This window comes from Perna viridis, chromosome 12 (genome assembly GCF_037379345.1).
Source record: "Perna viridis isolate PV_CMFRI_1.1 ecotype Kerala chromosome 12, ASM3737934v1, whole genome shotgun sequence".
NCBI classification, from domain to species: Eukaryota; Metazoa; Mollusca; class Bivalvia; order Mytilida; family Mytilidae; genus Perna; species Perna viridis.
In genome coordinates, this window is record NC_142456.1 from 22,547,575 (window position 1) to 22,564,820 (window position 17,246).

The 17,246-nt window shown below is 31.8% G+C and overlaps 1 protein-coding gene across 2 annotated transcripts in view; it reads left to right on the forward strand.

The window, feature by feature from the left end:
* LOC148601717 (uncharacterized) overlaps positions 1–17,246 on the forward strand; it is a 71,055-nt gene that overhangs the window by 15,681 nt on the left and 38,128 nt on the right. The window contains exons 5-6 of one of the 2 annotated variants that reach the window (XM_088554205.1): positions 13,687–13,980; positions 16,147–16,176. In XM_088554205.1, coding sequence (XP_088410331.1) covers positions 13,687–13,980; positions 16,147–16,176 — 324 coding nt within the window. The remainder of the gene's footprint in view (positions 1–13,686; positions 13,981–16,146; positions 16,177–17,246) is intronic. The other variant, XM_088554206.1, reaches the window with a different exon arrangement.

Genomic DNA, 17,246 nt, shown 5'->3' on the forward strand with positions numbered 1-17,246 from the left:
GATGATTTTTATGAAGTTTTGAAATTATTAAAATTTATTACTGTGTAATTACAAATGGTTACGGTACTTAGCAGTTTACAATGACATTTAAGTTAAAAAATCAGTCTTTTAAATTTCAATACAAGTATTTTTTTTTTGTGGTTCCAAATTTCAATAGTTCTAAATAAGATGTTATTTGTGAATTATGTAATTTTTGTAATCACTGGTAGTTTTCAATTCATTTTTTAGTAAAGAAAGAATAATTAAGGGAACCAAGGTTATAGCGGTAATCAAAAGAATGTAATCCAGGGACAAAGACCAGACATTGAAAACAGACATACACAACAAAGAACATAAAGTAACTAAAATCATACATACAAAGTAACAAAAGTAAATGAGCTACTCGGACTCCACTAAAAACTGGGAGCATGGACCAGGTGTACCGGTAGGGTAAGCATCCTCTGCTTTTCTAGAAACACCCGCTGTGTTGCTCATAAAAAGTCAAGTCCGGGGTAGACAGACGAGGACAGGAAAACTATGACCCGTTGAATAAATCAGTTTTCAAAAATAAATAAAATTGTGGGTTATCAGTTTGGTTATGTATGAGTTCTTTTGATATACTCATTTTAATACGTTATAAAACAGAAAAAAAAAAGGTAGAAGACAGTTTCAGGTTGACATGGCAGCTACATACATGTACATGTAAGTTAACCAATGCATGATAAGTTGATAAATAAAATTAATTTCTTTTCTACCAAAAGAGTCCATTGGTCTTTCTGTCAAATCACAAACTAACATTGGGTTATAGCTATGTTTTATGAAGATTAGTCACATTATCATGAAACTTTGTACTCATGTACAATTTTACATCATGATATGAGCTTTTAAAATGTATTGGAATTAATTGCCTTGTTCAGATTTATATGAAATGAAAATGTTTAACTTCCTAATGGGTCAATAAGACTTCTAAATCTGAAGATAATCCTGCTTTTTGTAAAGAGTGCCTGACAGTACCTATATACGATAGTGATAATTTTGGAGAGGTTGAATTGAAATGAAGGTTTGAGAATTATGTATTTGAAATAATAATTTAGAAGTCATTATTTAAAGAGACACTGCAACTTGTTTCGGTAACTAATGTTATATATAAACTGTAAAGTTTGACACTTGAGAAGCCGGGGACAGTCAACACCCAGTTGAGATGTCATATCTCGTTATTGTACCATTATACCCGTAAAACTTATAATTAAGTGTTACGACACTCCAAGTAAAGTGGGCGGAACAATGACATGAGTGTATAGGGCTCTTTCTATATGGACCTTTAAATCTGAAAAGTGCATTTTGTCTGTTTCTGATTATGCAATAGTTTAATAGAGACTTTGGAATTCATGACAGCTAGTGTGAGTACAGATTATACTTTGATCAAAACACTGCAAGTAGATTCTTAAATATCTCTAAATAATTGTATCAATATTCTATAAATTGATGTTTTTAAGGATTCTTTCTCTCTATGATATGTTTTCTGATGGCAAATGTTGTTTATTTTCATTCTGTTTCACTAGTTATACATCAACAGCATACAATTTCTGACATGGTGGGTGCTGTGTTGTACTCATATATATACACATTTGCTGGGTCTTTATTTATGGGTTTTATAATGAGTGAAAGTTGAATATCCCAGAATATCAACTCAAGTTATGTGATTTTAACATCATAATTAACTCACCATGGCTTGTTTGATATGATGTTAAAATCACGTAACTTGAGTTATATTTTGTGCTATTCAACTTTTATTCATTATATTGTTGATATTAAGTAATGCAAATTGATATTTTGTAATATTCAACTGTCATGAATTATAAAACTTTTTTCTTTATGATTCCTTTGGAATATATTAGCAAACTGACATTCGGCATCTGTCATGGCAGAAATTCTAGCGATTGTGTGATTATGACATCACCAATAGTGTCAGAAGAACAAGTTAGAAATGTCACAACCATACAATGACCAATCACTACGGCTATCACTAGTTCATATCACATTGTTCATGGTTTGATATCAGTCTTTGCAACTAACTTTCCAGTTCAGAGGCCAGAAATACATTTTCAGAAGTTTTTATATAGTGAAAATACGGTATGTTATCTATTAAAGGAGCAATATAGAATAATTTTATCAGGGACCAGTAGACAATGCTACTTAAAATTTGGCTGGGACCCTAAAGTCAATTCATTGTACCATATGGTTAATATAAAACTTTCACTTTTGTCAGCTGGACCCATTGAAATGTTCTCCCAATTGTTGAAGTCATATAGTTGATGCCAATGAGACAGCTGTGTATGCATGATAAGCCTGCAAAAAGTAGCCTGGTCCAGTTTTGAGTTTAAAGGCCTTGAACTAAATGCACAAGCTCTTCTTGGCCTTGGGTTAAAAGTAAACAAGATAATTCTAAACTTTTTCTTCCTGTCTGATTCATTGAGAATCTTGGAGAAAGTTCAACTACAATGTAAATTTTTGGTTGTCAAACATACACCTGACTTAATGTCACAAGTTGTGTTTATTGCCTTGGAGCTACTGAATATACTGTTATTCTCTGAAAGTGTTATAAATTACTACTTGTTGGTTGAGCATAACACTTAGATTAACTGATTGGATATCATTGTCAAGATGTTATAAGGGCACATATGTAGATTGATTTGTATTTTTCTTAAAATACTCTTTTATCCATTTTCTTTTTCTTTCTTTTCTGATGAGTCTGAAATTGTCAGCCAGGGTTATATATTTCTGTTCTATATATAGATGTCTTTATTTTTACATAAACTATCAGAGGGATATAATTGGATGAAAAGCAAATAAAGCATGGTTGTTTTTCTTTTTATGTCATTCAATATGTAATTTTATTGCACTGACCATGAAAAACAATATTGACCTTGGACTTAATACTCAGTTTGATGTAATTATGATGATTTTTTATGGAACAGAAGTGGTTGCACATGTGTTTACTCAGTATATTTGCATACCAGTTGTGATTGACAATTATGCACGAAATATTCGAAGCTTGAGAGTGAACATGCATCTAGCCAATGTTAGAAGCATTTTGCACAGCCATAAACCAATCAAGTTGACTGAGATATCATAGAGTTTGAGAAACATTATACAACTCTCTTCAGGTGCACTTTGATTTTGAGGCAAAATTTTGCCCTTAATGGACCTACTCAACATTGGTATGTAGCTTCATATACCCAGATGGGGCAAACATTGTAAGAACTTTTTTTGGAATAAGGGTAACAGCAAAATTACCAAACACTAATCTGATTCATAAGTCAAGTCCAAAATAAATCTGGCAAAATAAATATTACACCATCAGAGCAGCTGGTACCACAATGGTCCTAAGTTGGTACAGGCATTTCAAATGAAATGAGTTAAATCTAGGTTTTACAGCGCGCTAAACCACTTTCTTCCATTGCAGCATGAATTTACCAATGGTGATTAAAAAGCATTTGCATGCTATTGTCATAATCGGTAAATAAGTGGTCACATCAGCACAAAGAACAATTTACAAAAAAACAATCGTTACTCATTGTTTTGATAGAGAAAATAATCATCAGAAAAATCTTGGCTCCCTATTGATGGATTGATTTCAAATTTGGTGTGTAGCTTCATCAAGATGGGCATGTGTTGTTATATTGATTTTGAATGCTCTCTGATATCAACTTCCTGTACGAGTGGGGTATGCCTAAACCTAGCATGACAACTTCATATTTCAAAGACTACAGGTTTGAAATCATAAGTTACTTTACTCTTGAATCTGATCTGCTTGCTATGATTCTTCACTTTCATTGGTATCAAAAGTTCTTTGTGATCACTCCAATAGTATTTATCTCTAAGGCTTTATTCACAAGACTTTATAATCTAAAACTGAGATAATTTTGCAATAATGATATCAAGTTATTTCTGTGAATGTCAGTCTAGCTCTGATACATTGTTAGTGTTCTTGACACATTTCACCTTGCCCATTCCTTCTATTCTGAAAATTGGCTTTGTTTAAGAAGAAACCGTCATTAGGAAGGATATTAATGATACACAAGTATTTGTGGTACTTTGGATTGCACATAGTTGTGGTTACTGTATATATTTTCACCTGCCTCTGCCAGGTGTGTTGTCACAAGTCATTTGATTTAGGTACATGTATGGTATATCTTGCTGATATCAGATTGGCATTTAATCTTGCAGAAATGGAGAGATAAATTAAAGCTAAAGTTCTCATCATAATAATCATGATAATGATCAAAGGAGGTAAGAAATGACAAAGAGATTTCGAGTAATTTGATTTGTTTCTTTGATTCATTGTTATTGACTCCATTCATTAAATTCTATCGGTTCATAGAATGCAGCAAATTGGGTTCATTTTAAGAATATGGAATCATTAAGTAGGAAATTATTTGTGCACCATTATTTGTTTTGCACAAAACATACATATTTGTGGTTTATGATACTTTCCTCTGCCTAACCATTCCAGGTGCATTGTCAAGTCTGGTTAATTCCAGGTACACTCATGTAATAACAGAAACTGGATTAGCATTTAAGTACCAGTCTTAGTAAGAATCAGGTAGTGGGTGAAACATGGTAGAAAAAAAAGTTGTATCTGACTATTTTTACCTTCAGAATCAAGGAAAAAGACAAGATTTTCTTTGGTAAATTGAGTTATGCTACAAAAATGAACATTTCAAGAGAAAATAACTCAGTCAAAAACCTCATTTTTCTGACATTCTATAGACAAATTTCTGAGTAAATCCGGTGATGCAGAGATCAAATGATGGTCTTATCAAATATAGATTTTTCCCATTTTGCCTGATTCTTACAGAAACTTGTACTTTGCTTTTGTTCTCTGATTATTCAAGAAAATTATATGGTTGGAAACATTACAACATTGTTTTTCAATTTAGTCGCCACCTTTGTTGTTAATCAGATTGGTGTTTTTATGTTCAATTTTTTTATTGGCATCTTCATGCATATTGAGTTGTGTCATTTGTCTTCAAACTACACAATTCAGACTGTGCTTTACATGGTTAAGTCACAGTTTTGAACTTTCACTTTATCTTTAGCATTATGTGAAATGTTTGCAATGATGGATTGTTGTCCATGAATGCTAGCTTTATTGCAGTAGTTTCAATCATTAAGCTGCCAATTAAATTTTGAACCTATTAAAGTGAGGTTGCTCATTAGATATTGGAATATAAGTTTAATGAGACAGTTAGCTTCACTATTATTGAATGATTATAGATTAGACCTTTTTGTAGACTCACTGTAAATACATAGACTGATAGTTTCTTTATAGATGTATTCTAATGTAATTTTTTGTTATGAAAGCCACCAGTTGTATTAGTTTGAATAACAATGTACATGTAGTTGATAATTAGATTTTTATAAAATATAAAAAATACTGCAGCATGGAAACACTTAAGAAAATGCATACATATTTGTAAGAAAGGAGAAATGTATTAAAAATAATCTTTTTCAGCTTCATTTTGATATCCATGGAGATCAGTAGACCTAGGTACTAGATATCCTATCAGGATTTTCTAGTAGACCCATGTTCAAATGTAGATCTTCTGTCAGAGATTGCTAGTAGACCTTGGTTCAGTGTGTAGATCTTCTGTCAGAGATTGCTAGTAGACCTAGATTCAGTGTCTGTATCTTCTGAAATTAATAGAGGCCTAGATTCAGTGAGTAGTAGACCTAGGTTCAGTGAGTAGATCTTCTGTCAGAGATTGCTAGTAGACCTAGATTCAGTGTGTAGTAGACCTAGGTTCAGTGTGTAGATCTGTCAGAGATTGCTAGTAGACCTAGGTTCAGTGAGTAGATCTTCTGTCAGAGATTGCTAGTAGACCTAGGTTCAGTGAGTAGATCTTCAGACAGGGATTGCTAGTAGACCTAGATTCAGTGTGTAGTAGACCTAGGTTCAGTGTGTAGTAGACCTAGGTTCAGTGAGTAGATCTTTTGTCAGAGATTGCTAGTAGACCTAGGTTCAGTGAGTAGATCTTTGTCAGAGATTGCTAGTAGACCTAGATTCAGTGAGTAGATCTTCAGACAGGGATTGCTAGTAGACCTAAATTCAGTGATTAGTAGACCTAGGTTCAGTGTGTAGATCTTTTGTCAGAGATTGCTAGTAGACCTAGATTCAGTGTGTAGTAGACCTAGATTCAGTGTGTAGATCTTCTGTCAGAGATTGCTAGTAGACCTAGATTCAGTGTGTAGTAGACCTAGATTCAGTGTGTAGATCTTTTGTCAGAGATTGCTAGTAGACCTAGGTTCAGTGAGTAGATCTTCTGTCAGAGATTGCTTGTAGACCTAGATTCAGTGAGTAGATCTTCAGACAGGGATTGCTAGTAGACCTAGATTCAGTGATTAGTAGACTTAGGTTCAGTGTGTAGATCTTCAGTTAGAGATAGCTAGTAGACCATCCATTGACTTGATGCCATATACATTTAAAATATGTGAAAGCCAATGTCTAAAAGCACATTTAAAATTAAACCAGTAAGAAATGTCTGTGTTCAGAGGCATTGACTTTCAGTTATTGGGTTAACGCACTGTTTAAATACATCAATTTGTTAATTTGTTAACAATTATTCTCCCTGTGTCTTTCGTATAATACAATTAGGGAATACCTAGGACTATATGTTTGGAAACATTTCCTAAGTATTTATGGATGATATCTTGTTTAGTAATTACACTGTACACACTGATGCTACAGTCAATGCTCCATTAATAATCCATTTCTTTGTTAGAATTAGATGCCAAATCATGTCATGATGAACTTGTTTTTTCAGTATTCCATTGAAACTTTACTAATTAGAATGAGATAGACTTTACAACCTAAGAGGCTTGTCTGAACAGCTGATCATTGATTTTACATACTTTTATATCATACCATGTAAATCATCATAAACAGATTGCATAGGTCTTCAACCATGTAGGTTTTTTTTTATGGTTGAAAGATTTTATTTATAAATGTAGCTCTCATCTTTTAACTATGAGAACTCAATGGATCAATAGAAGTTAAATGAAAATGAATTTCCGCTGTTTTGTTATGCTCTCTGTCAGGAATATAGAATAAATATTCATACTCAATGTCTGACTATCCTTACTCGGGACATTTTACCTTAGGAAAATCGGTAGAAGTTCAGTTAGTAGGTTTAGGGAAAATCTCACATAGGTTTTAACTATACTGGCATACTGTATTACTGGTATTATGTGTGTACATAAACTTTTATTGACTCTTTTATAAGTAGTAAATTATCCAAATGTTTCACATTGTAAAAGTTTTGAAGTAAAATCAGTGCATTGAAGATGTCAAGTCAGTAGCGTGTCAGTTACATGTATGTTAATTTTGTTTTTGGTCCCATTAAAATATGGAGGTGAAGATATAGCATATGGGGGGTTTATTTTTGCAAGTGTGAATTTTGGTGACTTTTAGACAAAAAGTTACAGTACATGTACATGGACAATCTTGGTGTTTCTTATTATTGTAAATGCTTAGTGATGCAAAAAGTACTTAAGGAGGTAGACCTAGGATAAGGGACCCAACTCTTAAAAATCATTGGAATGTTTGTATTCAGCATTTTACATCAATCTTAAGTAAGCATCTAATTAACTTGGATTCATTTTAGTCTGCTTCAAACAAAAGCTTGAGAGGCTTTGGTGAAACTGAATATGATACAAGCATATCACTGATTTCATGAGTTACGTCCCTTACCCTAGGTCTACTTCCTTAAGTCCGCATAAAATTCAGACACTACTAATGGTTAAGTGATTCATGGTCAAGAAAAACCCACCAAACAAACGATACTTTTTTAGTCGACATATGCTATACCTTCACACAACAACCTTTTCTGCATACAGATTTGCACTTCATAGTAAATCAAACATTTATCTCCAATTAAAATCAACCAAATGAAGCCAAATCAAGAACAATAACTCTTGAAAAGTGCAAATTTCATTTACAATCTATATAATTTTTATCTCAAAAGCGCAACTACCAAATGAAAAACTAAGACTGGTTACATGATTAGTTCCTTTGTCTGAACAAGAAATAAAACTGAATTTGGTGGGTTTTTGACATGCACGAATCACCTCCTGTCTGATTTTTAGAAAGACTGCTACTTCAGACAATAGTCATTATTTCTCAGTATTTTGTTTTAACGTTTTTAGACATACCTCTAAAATACACAAAATTTAGCACCCGCCAAAATTTACTTACTATATGGTAAGTTTTTTATTAGTTTTTGGCACTTGTTTGCTTATTTCTCACTGTTATTTCATATTCAAGGCACCTTAAAGTTTGAGAGGGTTCTGCTTGTCAAGCAGTAGTGGAGAGCAAATTCTCAAATATTTGCCATGCTTATTGAAAGAATGGGTGTTTATAAATATACAAATATGAGATGTGGTATGATTGCCAATGAGACAGTCATCCACCAAAAGTCAAGCAATAAACAATTAAACCCCTGCAGGTCACCACACAATCTTCCAATAATAGAAAAATCCATACCATAAATCAAGCAGTAAAAGGCCCAAATATAAATAATATATAGCTATTCATAAAAGATAAAGATCAACCTAATTGAGAGAAAAATTGTGAAATGAATAACAATAAACATAAAAAAAAACATTGGACTACATATTTGTTCAACTAACTTGTTGAATTTGCACATTGTTTTTCCTGGTTTTTTTTTAATGAATTGATTTTCGAGTTGTGACTTGAACCTTTTAGGAATTAGCAGACAAAAATGTGCAAGAAACAGACATTTTCTTGATGTGCATTCAATACCTTGAGTGTCAGTGTATAGATCTGTATGAGATTACATCACAAGGTGCCATACCACAAAAGGGAGTCTGGGATTGATTTTTGGAGTTGGTGACTTGAACAGTTTAGGAATCAGAGGCTTAAAAAGTTACCAAGAACAATAATTTTCCTGAAATTATCTGAACAATAACTTTACCTCAAGTGAATGGATTTCTTTCATAATAAAAGACAAGATGCTATACTAACAAAGGAAAGTGTAACTTAAGTGCACACTGACAATCCTCCCCCTATAAATCCCTTTGATTTTGCATGTACTTTGAATTCTGGATGCTTTTAAATGTCAAATATTTCAATACCATGTTGCTCTGAACAAATAGTCTCTGCTGCCTGTCTTCATATAATGGACTGTTGAATACAAAAAACTTTGTTTAATTGTTAGCCACAACAGGAAGAAGGGTCATGTACAGGTTGGATATCTGTAGATGGAAAATATAGATGTCATGACAGGGGCCCTGGGAGATCAGCAATATCATGTTACTACTGTGTTTCCTTTTATGTAATACATGTACTACTAGTACATTAAAAAAAGTCCTGTACCAAGTGATTTCAATATCTTAAGACCTAAATACCAACTCTCTAATTCTGCAACTCATCGCAATATGCATTGGAGACAGAGTGGAGTCATTTCAACCCTTCATATCTGGTCTACAGCATGACGGAGGATTATTATACTTTAGTTTTTCCTTACATTACCTGTTTTACTCCACAGGGTATCAGTTTAATTGAAAATGTTTTGACAAAAATGTTTTACATATCATATGTCATATATACCCAGATTGTTTGCCAACAAGAATCACTTTCTGTGCTTGTTTTGTGATATATGTTTAGTGCGGGAGTCTATGTCAATATAGGGTAAGGTCTTGTTTCATGGTGTATACAAAACAATTTGATAAATTTTTGTTTCATTGTGTACTATGAAAGTACTTTGTGAATATCAATTTTTGTGGATTATTGAAGATACACAAGTTTGTGGATTCTTGAAATCATGGTTTTGAGCTTTTCAGTAAACACATCATTGGGAATCTCCTTTTCGTTGGGATCCAAATTTGATGGTCTGGCCTACCCATAAAAGCCACAAAAATTGGTACCCCTTGAACAAAAGTACTTTCACAGTATACAAAACCCTTTGATAAATTTTTTATGCCTATATGGATATTAGAATGTAGAAAAGATAGCTGTCGATTGCATTTTTGATACAATATTATGAATTTGTTTAGACTGACTATGAATGATTGATGCATTTCCAATCATGAAGTAGCTTTTCATTTCTTGTCTGTCTATAAACTTGCTTAAATCTATCTGTAGCTTACTGGTAAAATGAGTTTTACAAAGCTTTATGTAATTACTGTCAAACTTCTATCCATCTATAGTAAAAGTAAATAAAAAATTTGGCTATGCAGTGTACTCATAATAAGACATCAGTGATGTCAATATCAGCTGATCTGCGTCTGTTTGCAGGAGTAACTCCCTTTTGCGCGGAAACACCGTCTAGAGTACCATTGTGACGTAAGTCAGGTTTTCCGCCTGTGACTTCCGGGAAAAAATGGCCATCATCTTATAATGTAAACAAGGCATAGCAACATAACAAACGCTGTATATTTTTTAACAGCTGATCTATGGTCGTATTTTTGCAGTTGCCAATCTTGGCAAAACGCCCTGAGTTCGAGATTATGGAATTTATTTGCTTCAGGTCATTCATTTTTGAGAAATTTCAGAATTTGATGCTCTGAAACATGAATGGTACAAAGTCATTCTGTCAAAACAGATTTTTCTTTTCGGAAATAAGGTATATAGTAATAGTATAATTAATTGGAAAGAGCGAATAACCAAAATACTATCAGGAATGCCAAAGAACACCTAGATTTTACAAGTGTGAGGAACTTGTTCCACGCACAAGTTAAATCCTCAAACGTTCTTGGCACGAGTGATAATATTTTGGTTATTCACGATAACCAATTGATTTTCTTATTTATTATATAGATTTTCTTCATAATTTATCGATATTTTAAACATGAATTTAAAATTATGTGATTGGTTGATTGATATCAAAGTTGTGACGTTTTGGCGGGAGATAGTCTGGGAGTGAAATTATTAAATTTATTTCAGTGTGAATAATCAAAATTTATTTCACTGGGAACATTCGATTATATGCTGCTATCTATATAATAATAAAGAACTAATTGTTTGAACTTTTGACACGGACACGCAGTCGTTATATTTGAGTGCAAACAGCTCTGTCCATCATTGTCAAAGCTTAAAATCATATAGATAAGTGCAATATTTTGGACAAAATCATATAGATAAGTGCATTATTTTGGACAAAATATCACAAGTCCAGTGAATCAATTACCAAACATTGTAACTAGAACAAAAGTCTAAGTCTGAAGAGTACAGAATTTTTTTTACTAGATCTACTTCCTTGATCTATCAAAAATTAAAGTCATATATTATATGTTTGACATTAAATTATTTATATGAAGATCTATTTAAAAAAAAAAGTTTGTTTTTTTTTCAGAAAAGCTGGTTGGTTTCAAAATACATTTGATCTGGTGTAAAGTTACTTCTTGAAGAGTGGTCTATTATTAAGGGTTTAGTTTAGACAGGTTTTTCGTCATTGATGTATTCATTAATGCAGCATACAGTATAGTGGGTTTTGGGGCAATTTTTAGGTAGAAAGGTATATTAAAAATGTTGGCGTTTTTAATTTTGGTGGATGATAAGGATAGACTTAATACTAAAGCCCAGAGTAAAATTTGGTGAATTTTTTTGACGATTTTAGAAAGACTGATAAAATACACCAAAATTACCTGCTATATGGTATCTTTAAGCTGTACAGAACCTCATTCTTTGTCCATATGTTTATGGAATTACATTGTAGTTCATTTTGCTCTTTCAATGACAGCTTTATTAAGCATGTCTGCCTGTCTGTCTGTCTGTCTGTCAGTTTTTTTAGCAAAAAATTACAGTGAAATTGTGTTCTCGTACATGTGGAGATGAACATACTGTATATCTTTTCAATGAGTGGGGGGGTATGTTGGAATCACCTATTTCATTGCATTTATCTTTGCTCTCATTGGATGGATAAGTTTCTTATTTGGTGTGTATAGTTTTATGTGATTGCTATCAACTGTCAATGGTGCTAAACTTAAAAATATTTTGGTTATGATTGGATAAATATTTTTGTAAAAACTTAATTTTTATGACATTTTACTAATCATGAAAATCTGATTCTCAGTAAATTTGCATTATAGTAATCTTATATTTAAAAAAAAAAGTGTTTGTTACAGTGTAATGATATGCATTATCATCTTCAGTTCAAATGGGGTACATGTATGTGACTTTTTCAAAGCTGCTTTTGTGGTAAAGCCTTTCTGACTTACTGTGAAAATACTTTAACTCATGGATACCAAAATTCAGTTCATGGATTCTTTAATTCCTGGTATTGAGGTTTTAGTATACACATCAATGAAAATCTCCTTTTCGTTGAAAACCAAATTTCATGGTTTCGCCTTCCCATGAAAATCACAAAAATTCATACCCCACAAACAATAGTACTTCCACAGTATTCATTATTTTTGGTAGATAGGACTTTAGGAATGTTGACAAAATCAAGTATACTTCAATTAAAATATCTTTTCTGAAACTTCTTTGCAATAAGTCATTTTAGTTCAAAGGTTCAGAAACTGTAAAGTAATTATGGGACTGTTTTATACTCCTTTGTGCATTAAGTGCTTTTAAAATCAATTTAAGCAAATAGAAGTGAGTTTAAGACCTGAACAGAAGGATATCTGGTGCAATCAATAGGCACATGTCTTTGTCTTAGATTTACTTCATTCTATTAGGGTGAAATTCTTGTCATATCATTGCGACTGGGGAACATCTCATAAAGGTGAAGTTTACATTTCTAGTGGTCCAATAGATTTATAATAGATTCAGTGGGTCAGACTTAACAACTGTAAGGGTGAATTCACAGTTAGAGCTGCAGGCTGTAGTACTTATAAAGGTATTTTTTTATTATAACTACCTTGACTAGAGTCAACAGTTTATTGATAAGTATTATGTAACCATTATTGAAGCAATCAGGTGATAAAATTGATGTGTATTTGTAGTTTTTATGGTCTTGACACAGTTGCAAATGCCTTGTACAACATCCCAGGGACCAGAATATTATTTCTATGAACCTGTTTAAACACAGACCGTATTAGTTTAGTGCCTGGTTCACACATAATGGTTTTTTTTAGCTGGTCTGTTTTAGGGATATTCATGTTAAAGACAGAAAATGTTAAAAATGCCTTTGAAAATGTTCCAAAACACATTTTGTCATTAAAATATATTTCTATTGTAGAATCCAACAATTGAGAAAAAGTAAACGAAATTCATTTTGATAATACATGTAATATGCTATAACTGAAATGTGATAAAAAATACATCACACATTTTTGTGTCCATGAAGCATTTTCAGTTAGTTTAAACATTTAAACATTCTTTATTTGCTCAAGAACAAAATGGATTGGACAAAAGTGAATCATACTTATTTAATGCTCTCCTAAAAACATTATAATTATACATATACATATAGAATGAGAGAGAGCATGCTTTAACAATATATGAACTATATATTACTACATGTATTTTCAATACATTTTTCAATGTGTATTTAAGGTAAATATGAACTTAGTATGAAGATATATAAAAAGTGTCATGAGTAGTCATGAAGAATCTGTTGGAGATAGAGTATGTTACATAATGTTTACATTAGAGATTGTCTGAAGAAAAAGTAATGTGCTGAAATGACAACTATTTAGATTAATGTTGTAAAGGTGAACATTTTTTTTTGGTATTTGTAGGTTGAAGAACTAAACACCATTATAGGTAATGCCTTCAAGATGGCTTATGCACAGCAAAGAGTCAAACAGCCAACGTTTAATGAGCTCATTGAGCAACAACTAGTGGAGCAGAAACAGAAATATCAAGAATATCAAGAACAGGCTCAGAAAATGTTCCAACAAAGATTACAGGAGATAGCCACGCCAACTCCGTTCTCAGAAAAGGCTCAGCAGCGGATGGAAATGAGGCGACAATCCAGTAGTGAAGATACGCTAGATAACCGTGATATTATCTCAGGGAAAAATAAATTATGGGTAGGTTTTAAAAGGGTTTTTTATATTGTATACATTTGTATTGAATGAATGGTCAGGATTTGTATTGTATGTTTTATTGTACCCTTGTGAAGTTTTATTTGAGTCATATTTTGTTTATAACAGCCTGTTAGGTGTTTGGGTTCTTAAATCATTATCATTAGTTTATGTTAGAGATACTTTGTAACTACTAAATCAGGAATTTTTCTGTATTTTTTTGCGAATGGTCCTTTCTGGACCATTTTGGGAAGATTTTGTGCTAAAATCTGGTCAATTGGGAATCAATATTCAGGGTTAACATAGAAATTTGGGGAATTCGCCATGATTTTAACAAAAAATGCATTTGGAAATGATCCTTTTAACGACCCCAAGGAATGCTAGAAAAACCCACGTAAATACATGTTGAAACTGAATATAGGAATCATGGCATCAAAGAAATGAATCTGTATGTTATAAAAGCCACACCATATGATAAACAGGGATTGAATTTAAGAAATTTTTTTTCAACTACCGGTACCTAAATTAAGTAAGTACCAAAGTATTCCACTTGCTAAATCTTAATTCCTTAAGTTATTTCTTTATTACACTTACAAAATTTGGAGATTTCAGCAAGTGGAAATAGTTTCTACTGGAAAAATTTAATTTTTATTTTTTCCACTCAACTGATATTACTGCAACATTTTTGTTTCAAAAGCAAGATTGAGTTATCTCACTTTGCTTGTGATATCTTTCTTGAAGTAAATGCACTTGAATCCAAGTTATGCTAATTTTTAAATGATCTTTTTAATGATGGGTTATTTTCTGTTATAAGGAAAGACTAATAGGGAAGTCAGCTGCATTGTTAACCTTTAGAATTGTCAAAAATCTTAAAAATCCAAATAATTTGAATGGTGTAACATAATGACAGATAATTGTATTCGAATAAAGTAAATGTTGATCCAAAGTACCTTTTATGCATTAAACCTTGAAGAACAATAGCCAACATCATTTACATACCATCGTAACAATGATCACTTTAACTTTGTGATTACATGTAATTGGTCAAATCCGGTATTTCCTTGTGTTTGAAGTACAAGTTATTGAGTCCTTGATGACATATAGAGTCATTAACATTTTTAAAACCAGATTATATTTAAAGTAAGTCAAATATTTTTTTATGTATGGTGGAATTTATTCTCTATTATCTAGTATGCAGTTTGAAAAAATTACTTCACTTTTATAGTGAGAAGATAGTATTTGATTTTTCACTTTTATAGTGAGAAGATAGTATTTGATTTTTCACTTTTATAGTGAGAAGATAGTATTTGATTTTTGTTAAATTAAAGACAATAGTTTTCAGTCATAATAGGTTATGAACAGTAATTTGACTTATTTTCATCATCAATTTAAAATTAGTGAGCTTTGTCTCAATTTGTGGACTTTTGTCCCCAAAAAATAACACTAGATAAAATGTCACAGAAGGACTTTATCTTGGCTCTTTTTACTTTTATATATGATCATTATCTGTTTTTTTTTCACACATTGCAGAACTGAATATTAATCTAGACTGAAATTAATATTATATCAAGATATAATTGACCTATTTTCTGACCTGATATTTAAAAGATGAGTGAAAATAATGGTTTAAAATTTTTTTTTACATTCAGTGCATTTTGGCTTTAACTGAAATTGCATGGTATTTCATGCTTACTTGGAACTAATGCTATTTACAAGCTTAATGTTCAACATACATGTTAAGAAATAGCAGAATGCTGCACACAAGACTTTTATTTTTTTTTTGTGATCTTTCTCCGTGGCGGATTCAAGTTTTCTTTTTTTTTCTGTTTTATTTCTATCATAAATTTTCTTGAATTACTATTTTATTTATGTTCTTCATGCTTTAAATTTTATATGTAATTTTCATACATGCAAGATAACGCTTAAAATTTCATGCATAAACTTGCTCACTTTTTTCATGTGAATGTAATTTGTATTCATCTAAAAGTCATTCATTTTTTTGCATTTTTCTCTTTTTCCCTTTTTTTCGCTTTTGTTTGATCTACAGGACTTTTTTGAACCATGAATTTTATCTTATTTTTTTTTTTATGCCAAACTTTAATTCATTAATATTATTACTTAAACCAGAAATTAATAATTGCCTAAAGATTTTAATGACATTGTTATTTACAGTATACATCAGACTGGTACCCCACTTTACAGGTATTTATGTAACCAGTATTACTCTGATACTAAACTTTGTTCCTTATGATTTATGTAGTTGAATGTCTTGACTAATATCTTTCATCATTTGTCCAGTGTCTTCTCCAAATGAACTTTTTCTGACCTGCTTGATTTCTTTTTATAAATTATTGACTATATTTTGTTCTTTATTACCTTGTTAGACTTTTTAAAAATGATTTTATTTGGGACTTGTTTCTACTGTAAAACAACCTTCCTCTAAATGTTAAATATCACAATATCTGTAGTACAAAATCAGGGGTGGATCCAGGATTTGAGTTTAGGGTGGGGGCATAAATTGAATTAAATGCCGTGCAAAGCAAGGCAAAAAATATTATGGGGTTAAACTTGTGGTGAAAATTTTTTCATACCGATTTATGCAGGGGTAGGGGGGTGGGGAGGGGGGCGTACGCCCGGTACACCAGTCCTTGGATCCGTGCCTGACAATGTATATGCTCTCACTCTCTTTATAGGTTAATTATTTCTGGTGATAAAGGTTTAAGATTTTAAGGTTGTTAACATTTTTGAGTACTTCCTGTCAAAATGCAATATATGGACAGGATGGTTGCCCAAAAATAATTCAATGGGCTTCAGCTAAGCCTTGATGAAGAAAATTTTTTGGGGCTACCAACCTGTCCAAATATTGCTGTATGGCCCTTAGCATCACTGTTTCAGTTTCTCTGTCAGTCCTCTAGATATACTTACAATCACAAGTTTGTCAGCCTTCGTATGAAAAAATTACGAGATACATATATAACTATATTACCATACTTAACGAGAATCAAGCTTAAATTATATACTTATTTCTAAAAAACCTGAAAGTATTAAAGCAGTTTCCATAATTTTGATTTAGTAATGAAAACACCTTTAAGAAAATAAATTGCAGTTGACTATGTGGAAATCGTGTTATGGAAACATGAAAAATTATGTTACTCACAAGTAAAACTTTCAGTTTGTTCTTAGGTTCAATCAATATTGACCATGATTTTTATTTTACTGTAATAAATGTAAGGAATAAGTTATATGTTATCTTTCATTTGAATTATCCTTTT